Source organism: Lucilia cuprina, chromosome 2, assembly GCF_022045245.1.
Source record: "Lucilia cuprina isolate Lc7/37 chromosome 2, ASM2204524v1, whole genome shotgun sequence".
NCBI classification, from domain to species: domain Eukaryota; kingdom Metazoa; phylum Arthropoda; class Insecta; order Diptera; family Calliphoridae; genus Lucilia; species Lucilia cuprina.
The window spans coordinates 63,342,492-63,351,639 of NC_060950.1; the positions used below are offsets into that span (position 1 = coordinate 63,342,492).

The window sequence follows — 9,148 nt, forward strand, 5'->3', positions numbered from 1 at the left end:
TAGAACTGAACTAGTACTGAACTAGTACTGAACTAGAACTGAACTAGAACTGAACTAGAACTGAACTAGAACTGAACTAGAACTGAACTAGAACTGAACTAGAACTGATCTAGAGCTGAACTAGAACTGGATTTCGGAAACCATAAAAATATTTTCAAATTAAGAATTTTATAAATTAAGACAATGAATTCCAAATGATCAAAAACATTTTTGAAAATGTTCAATATTTCGTAAAAAAAATTTTCAACATTTTTATTATTTATTTTCAGAGTTTCCTAACCTCATTATTTTAACCACACATCATAGCAGAAATGACCCATTTTAAATTTTTAAAGGGAAAATCTAAATAATAATAAACTTTTCAAAAACTAAACAAAAAAGTTTTCAAATTTGAAAAGAAATTTCCAAAAAAAAAGAAGAAAAACTTTATAATTTTTTTTAGAGTAAAAAAAAGAAACAGAACATTTACGTTAAAAAGAAAAAAAGTTAAACGAACATTAAGGTAAGAGTTTTATAAACTTTAATAATGTTCAAATAAATTATATTTAAAAGATCAGTTTGCTTTCATTAACTACAAGTGGTTGTTTAAACAAAAGCAAAACATAGCAACAACAACAACGAAATGGAATGGAATGGATTTGAGGGAAAGCACTTGAAATTTAATAAATTTTTATGAAATGTATAGATATATCACATGAGTTCTTTGCTTAAATTGTAGTGCAGCAGGTCAATTATTGTTGCACGTCTTGACTATTGATGCTGTTTGAAAACATTCATCTGCTTTTAATCTTTACAACAAAAACAACTAAAAGATTAATAAAGCACCAAGAATACAACAGCAATGAAAAAAAAAACAAAAGCACGTTCCAAAAAGTATTTTTCCCAAAAAAAAAAAAAAAATAAAGATTATAAAATACTTCAATAATCAAGGGAAACATAAAAAACAATTTAAAAACTAAAGTGTTGGTTGTATACGCAAGATTTTTTTTTAAAGATTTTTTAACAAAAAAATAAAATTTAAAATAATTTAATGGATTATGATGGGTTTCCTCTTGAAATATAAACTCAAAGTCAAATTGAAAATTTTTCAAAAAATATTAAATAATAAAAACGAAATTTCTTCCACTTACCACCACAACCATAAGATTCTGCTTTTAGACCAAAATATCCTTCTTCACATTCATCGCATTTGAGTCCTTGAACTCCCGGTTTACATTGACATTGTCCATTATCAGGATCACAGGTATGAGGATCAATAGAACCCCATTCATTACAGGAGCATGGTGCACATTTCATATCAATTTGTGCATAACCTTCAGCACATTCATCACATTTTTGTCCACTATAACGTGGTTTACACAAACACTGACCATCAGTACTGTCACAAACTGAACTGTCAGATCCTTCGCTAAAGCAATCACAAGGTTCACAACCCATAGAGGGATCACCCCAATAACCCATTTTGCAGCGCTCACAATGCCAGCCCTCGGTGTTGCCGCTGGAATGAAAAAATTATTTTTTTTTTTTAAAACCAAAGAAATTCTATAAAACCTAAATGTCTTGACATAAATGTCAATATAACTAACACAATTTTACAACTTTTCTAAAAGCCAAACTAATTTTTACAAAAAAATAATTAAAAAATTTAAAAAAAATTTACTTGACATAAAAATGTCTTAAGTTATGTCATAACATAAATTTACAAAATTTCCTCAAAAATCTAAATTAACATTAAAAAAATTGTTTAAAATAACTTTAAAAAGTAAAATTACATAAAAAATTTTACTTGACATAAAAATGTCTTAAGTTATGTCATAACATAAATTTACAAAAATTTCCTCAAAAATCTAAATTAACATTAAAAAATTGTTTAAAATAACTTTAATAAGTAAAATTACAAAAAAAAGTACTTGACATAAAAATGTCTATGTTATGTCATGACATAAATTTACAAAATTTTCTCAAAAATTAAAATAAAGATTAAAATCCCTTTAAAATAGCTTTAAATAGTAAAATTACACAAAAACTTAAAATTTATGTCTTGACATAAAAATGTCATAACATAAATTTTAATAAATTCATAAAAATCAGTACTAGATAGTGAAATATATTAGACAAACTTAAAAAATAAAATTTAAAAACTTAAATTACAAAAAAAAAAAAAAAATCAAATTTATGTCTTGACATAAAAATGTCATAACATAAATTTCAACAAATTTCATAAAAATTTAGTACTAAATGGCGAAATTAATTAAACAAACTAAAAAAGCACATCAATAAAAAATTTGAAATTTTTGTGTTGACATAAAAATGTCATGACATAAATTTCAACAAAGTCTTTAATTCAGTACATAGAAGGAATAATTTTTTACATTAAAAATTCTTTTAAAATAACTTAAAAAAGTAAAATTATATAAAAAATTTAAATTTATGTCTTGACATAAAAATGTCATAACATAAAATTTAAGAAATTCACCAAAAGTCAGTAATAGATAGTAAAATTTATTGCACTAACTTTAAAAAGTTTAATTACAAAAAAAAAAAAATTATCTTAAAATTATGTCTAAACATAAATATGTCAAGTTTATGTCTTAACATAAAAATGTCTATACAATTTTTAAGCAAATATTAAAACTTAGATATATTAGACTCTTAATAAACAAAAACTTTTTTCTTATGTCTTGACAGAAAAATGTCATGACATAAATATGTCAACAATATGCTAAGACATAAATATGTATGTCACGTTAGAAAATAAGATAATAATATTAAAATATAAAAAAGGTTTTGTTGAAAAAAAAAAATTATCTTTAAATTATGTCCAAAACTAAATATGTCTAGTTTATGTCTTGACATAAAAATGTCTATACTGTTTTCAAGCAAATATAAAACCTTAGAAATATTAGACTCTTAATAAAAAAAAGTTTTTTTATGTCTTGGCAGAAAAATGTCATGCCATGAATGTAGATCATGTTTATGTCTTAACATAAATATGTCAAGAGCAAAAAATATATTAATAATATATTGTTTTATATTATTAATATAAAATTAAAAAATATGAATATATCTTGACACAAAAAAATCATACCATAAAAATGTCATGATATAAAATAAATAAAATAATATCTTGCCACAAAAATGTCATGACATAAATGTTAATTTCAGTTTTTTTTTGGAAATAGTTTGAAGTTTATAGAAAAATTAAAATTTTTCTACACTTCATGTCTTTACAAAATAATGAATGAAAAATATCATGCCATAAAAATGTCATGATATAAAATAAAATAATATCTTGCCACAAAAATGTCACGTTATAAATGTTAATTTCAGTTTTTTGGAGATAGTTTGAAGTTTATAGAAAAAATAGTTTTTTCTATACTTTATGTCTTGACATAATAATGAATTTTGTCTGTATTTTATGTCATGACATTTAAATATCAGTTTTGTTATAATAAAAAATTTACATGTTATTTACTGATTAAGGATTTATATCCAAAAAGTATTAATTTTTGTTTGGGCATTAAATTTGTCATAAAATTAACACAAATCAATACATAGTTTAATTATGTCTTAACAGAAAAAAATTTATGTCTTGACATAATTTTATGTCATGCCTAAAATTTGTATGTTCCAAATTCCTATTTAAACAAAGTTTTTTATTTTCTACTCACTCGCACACTATACACCTGCCCGTAAAGACATCACACGGTCCACCCTCACAGTCACAGGGCTGACATGACGAACCCAATTCCGTTGGCTTGCCATAGTAACCATCATCACACATTTCACAGTGATCACCCGTATAGCCGGGCGGACATTGTGTGCATATGTATTCGGTATTTTCCACCACACCATATATTGGGTTTATGTCCATAATAGCATACGATTTCAATTGGCAGCTGGGCGAAAAGTTATTACTGGCCGCCAGTAGAGGGCATGCACAGGGTTTACAGTCGTGGGGAGTACCATGCAAGGGATTGCCATAGTAACCGCGTTGACAACGTTCACATCTAATATATGAGGTAGAAACAAAAAGAGTGGATAATAAGTTGAGTTTTTTGGAAAGTGTCTAGACTTAGTAAAGTTTTTAACCTTTTTTTTGAACGAGTTGAATTTCTTTAGCTTCCACTTACCTTTCACCATAAGTATTATGCATACAATTGCCACAGCCACCACTTTGCAAATCACACGAGTTTGAATGACCATTACAGGGACACGGCTTACAGCGTCCCACCTCATGATGATCACTAGAGTTTTCATAGATTCTTATGAAACCAAAATCACAAGATTCACAGGATAATCCAGTATAGCCTAAAGGACATCTACACTGTTCCACTTTAGAGGAAGGTGGACCTCCTAGCTCTAAGCCTCCGCTATATATAATCACTCTTTCCAAATTGGTTTCCACTTGATCGGTATGAAAAGCGGCTCTCACCAAGAGAGCTTCTAAATTAGTTAAAACCGCTAAGAATTGAGCTCTAGTAACTTGGGAACCATGATACTCATTACGTCTGAGACGAGTTTTTATATCTTTAACTTGTGCAGGTACATGATACCAACCACTCTGTTCGAGAGTTATATTAATGGTGGCACTGGAACCTCTAGTAAACTCCTCATCACCATAGGCTATTTTTAAACCATTTTTACCGAATAATATAACATTAGGTCCAGAAGTAGGTTTGCCGGAAGTATCACCTCTTATGGTTACCCAATTGACTTGTATGGATAAGCGTGAACCATAGCTAGTTAAACGATTACCCAAATAACCTTGAGGAGCTTGCCAATAGATGGCCTCTACATTGGATAAATCATACATGCCATAACCCAGGAAATTGGTGTCAGAATCTAAAACAGGTACTGCTGTTTGAGATCGTGTAATATCGGTAATTTTCCAATCGTTAAGGGTTTCAAAAGCCAGTGTGGACAATTGGGCACTAGAGCAGCCGGCCTCCAAGCCAGAACACCAGCAAGGAGAACAGCCTTCGGGGTTTTCCGCGCTCAAATCGTAAAATCCTTCTTTACATAGATTACAAGTATCACCCTCTACATTAGCCTTACAAACACACACACCTGCACACTCGCTATCGGCCAAGGTACCCCTTTCATCACACTCACACTTAAGACAATCTTCACCATAAAAACCCGGCAAACACTCTTCACATTTTCGTCCCTGGAACCCTTCTCTACATATACAAGAACCACCTTCGGCATGACACAAACCAGTCGATCCTTTGGTATCGCATTCACAGGGTATACAGGCTTCTGAGCGTAAAGCCCCCTGCGGTCTATAGAAACCATTTAAACAGAATTCACATTCATTGCCTGTAGTATTGTTACGACAATCTTGACATACACCTCGTTCCAAAAAACGATCATATATACAAGTTTCAGCATGATCATTACATTGACAAATCTCACATTCATGAGCTTCACGCATGGTGCCATTACGAAAGGGTTTATCCTGGTAAAGAGGGCAGCATTGAGAGCAATCATTACCGCAGGTATTATGTTGACATTCACATTGTAATGTTGATTCTAAACCGGAAAATTCCTTTTGACCTTTATACTTTTCGGCCAATTCTTTGGTTTTCTCTGCATGACCATGACAATCTAAACGGGCACTAACTCTGATCTGTTTCAAAGAGTAAAAACTACGTTTCTCCAGGGAATGAGCATCCAATTGCCAGTAAACACTATTATCTAAATTCGCCGTAGAATGCATACCCTGAAAACGTATACGTATATAACGGGCCGTTATAAAATCCATTAACTCTTGAGTTTGTTCCATAGCTCCAGGACGATTTTTAAGTAGCGATACATGTAGCTCGCCATTTTCGAGAGGCAAAGCTTTAGAGAATTGTGTTGTACAGATAACTTCGGTATCATTTTGAAATATATATTTGCCATTTTGTGCTGGGAGATTATAACGTTGTTTACAGTCGAGTTCTGAACGTCCAAAATATTGCCAAGCTTGGAAATTATAACCATCTAGAGATTTCTCTAGGATCCAAGAGGCAGGACGGGGAGAATTGGCAGATTTTAACATGACATAGAAAACTTGATAGATCTGGAAAGAAAAAACGAAGAGAAAAAAATTGTTAGTTTAAAAAATTAATAATAAATATTTGATTAACATAAAAATGTCATGATTTATGTCTTAACATAAAAGTGTCTTAACATAATTGTGTTATGACATAAAGATAACAACATTACCATGTTTAAGTAAAACAATTACTAAAGCAAAATTGTAATAATTTAAAACGTAATAATAACAAAATTAAAACTAAAAATACGTTTTGACATAAATTCTAAGAATTATGTCATGACATAAATGTTAAAAGAACCCACAAATATAAAAATTTTGCTAAAAACATTTCTTGAAAATAGTTTTTTTATTGGGAATTTAAAAAAAAATATGAAAAATAACCTAAAAATGTCAACAATATGGCATGACATAAGTATTAATGTCAGCAGAATGTGACGATGTTTTAACAAAAAAATATTACAATTATTTCAAGACATAAATATTAGCATAAATAAAATAATATAAAAAATATGAAAAACAACATAAAACTGTCAACAATATGGCATAACATAAGTATTAATGTCAGCACAATGTGATAATGTTTTAACAAAAAAATATTACAATTATGTCAAGACATAAATATTAACAAAAATAACATAATATAAAAAATATGAAAAATAACATAAAACTGTACACAACATGGCATGATATAAGTATTAATGTCAGCATTATGTGATGATGTTTTCAAACAAAAATGTTACAATTATGTCATGACATAAATGTCTGCATAAAAAAGAAAATATATAAAAAAATATTGTAAACATTTTCTGGAAAATTAATTTTTACAAAAAATAAGAAAAATAAATATGTCATAACATAAAACTTACGCAATGCCTTAACATATTTATGTCAGCATTTTTTTAAAGTAAGGAAAAACATCGAGAAGTATTTTTTTTTAATTTAAAGACGTCTACAAGAAATCTCACAAAAAAATGTCTTAACAAAATTATGTCAGCATTATGTCATGACAAAAATGTTTAAAATATTAGCAAATTATAAAAAAAAGTTGCGCTAAAAACAGTCTAGAAGAAATATTTAAATATTTAATGTCAAAATATATCTTTTTTTATTTTTTTGACTAATATTATGTCCTGACATAAAAATTTCTTTATTATGTCATGACATAAATGTCAGCTTTTTTTTAAAAAAATCGTAAATAACGAGTTTTTTTCATCTTTTAATTAATTATAAAGGTAATGAAAAGGTATCAACATAAAAATGTCAACATTGTGTTATAACAAATATGTCTTGATATAAAAATGTCAGCATAAAATAAAATCATAAATTTACTTTTTAAATTATTTCAATGTGATTAAGAAAACGTTCAAACTGTGTTTCCTGACATAAAAAATGTCTATAAAATGTCTTGACATAAATGTCAGCAAAAAGAAAGTTTATAAAATTTTAAACATTAAAAATGAAAACGAAACCAGGTTTTGCTTAATAAAAAGAGAAAAAATTGATGTTTCTAATTTTAGAAATTTCTTACATATTTTTTGACTAAAATTATGTCTTGACATAAAAATTTCCTTATTATGTCTTGACATAAATATCAGCAAAAAAAAGTTTCTTTATGAGTTTAATTCATTAAGAAAAGAACACGATGAAAAAAATAATTTTATGTTATGACATAAAATTATGTTATGACATATTTGTCATGCCATAAAAATGTCAGCATTTAAAAATACCAAAAAACTTTATTCTCATATTGAAACAAGATTTAGAAAATTTTTGAAATTTATGTCTTAACATAAAAATCTTAACCCCTTATAAACACTTTATAAGATGTTTATAAATTAAAAAAAAAACACTACAAATTAATTTGACCTTTTTTTTTTTAACAATTATTGTCTTATTCATAAACTTTTATAAAAGGTTTATTAAACAAATTTTGTATAAAAATTTGATTTATAAACCTTTGATAAAAGTTTATGACTAAGACCCTTAATGTTTATCTGCGTAGAAAATTAATAGAAAATTTGTGTAACAAATTCCTAAAACTACACTTTGACATTTGACTTTTAACATTTCTCCCCTTCCCCCCTGAACATATCACTATCACACACACACATAATTTCTCTACTAGTAAAAAATTAATTACTAAATAGATTAAACAACAGATTTAGTTTTAAACAATTAGTTCTGCTCTCAATAAAATTTTTATTTTCTACTTTACAGATTTGTTGCCGCTTAAGAATGGGAATGAATACATTGAATTGATAAAGTGTCAGAAGAAATGATAGACAATCACAAACACACACACATGTGAAAATATTTTAAAATATTTTCTTTAATCAAGCTTGTGAGAAAAATTCTTTAAAAATCTTAACTGACGGGTTATTGATTCTGGAGAAATTTATGACATTTTTATGGTCATAGTGTGTTAATTAAATTATGTTTATGGAAAATAGTTTAAGTGTTAATTAATTAGGGGGCATTGGAGGCTTAATTTTATCTCCTCCTTATTATTCACACCACTTTTCTTTTTCACTGTTATTTTTTCCTATCGCTTTAATTACTATACAATTTGCATTTATTCATAATTTTTATTGAGTAAATTAGCATTTATCTCGATTTAATTTCAAATCAACTACAAACAATATTAACAGCAACAGCATATTATAATAATTGTATTTCATTCAAGACCCGATAACGTTAAATAAGACATGTTCACAGATTTATTTTTTTCTTTTTTTTTCACATATTTGATTAAATATTTTTAAACATTAACAGAGATAAGATTTGTGCAAAAACACACACACTGACTCAAATAGATTAATCTTTAAAATATGAGAGTGTTTTTTAATATAAAAATTGTTGAAAATATGTATCATGCTGTGGGAACCCAGGAAATATGAATAAATGGTATTGTTTTAAATACTTAAATATGGTGGACAAGTATTTAAAAGGCTAGACTATAGACTAGACTATAGACTAGACTATAGACTAGACTAAAGACTAGACTATAGACCAGACTAAAGACTAGACTATAGACTAGACTATAGACTAGACTATAGACTAGACTATAGACTAGACTATAGACTAGACTATAGACTAGACTAT

General features: G+C 27.6%; 2 protein-coding genes across 3 annotated transcripts in view; one reads left to right on the forward strand and one right to left on the reverse strand.

The window, feature by feature from the left end:
• The window catches only part of LOC111686173 (laminin subunit alpha-1-like), an 86,706-nt gene extending 80,642 nt beyond the window's left edge, over positions 1-6,064 (reverse strand). For both annotated transcript variants that reach the window (XM_023448485.2, XM_046956683.1), the window contains exons 1-3: positions 4,134-6,064; positions 3,672-4,010; positions 1,131-1,498 (exon numbers count right to left, since the gene is read on the reverse strand). In XM_023448485.2, the coding sequence (XP_023304253.2) occupies positions 1,131-1,498; positions 3,672-4,010; positions 4,134-6,046 (2,620 nt within the window). In that variant the 5' untranslated portion in view covers positions 6,047-6,064. The remainder of the gene's footprint in view (positions 1-1,130; positions 1,499-3,671; positions 4,011-4,133) is intronic.
• The window catches only part of LOC111677713, a 133,137-nt gene that overhangs the window by 114,322 nt on the left and 9,667 nt on the right, over positions 1-9,148 (forward strand). The gene's annotated exons all lie outside the window — the stretch shown is intronic.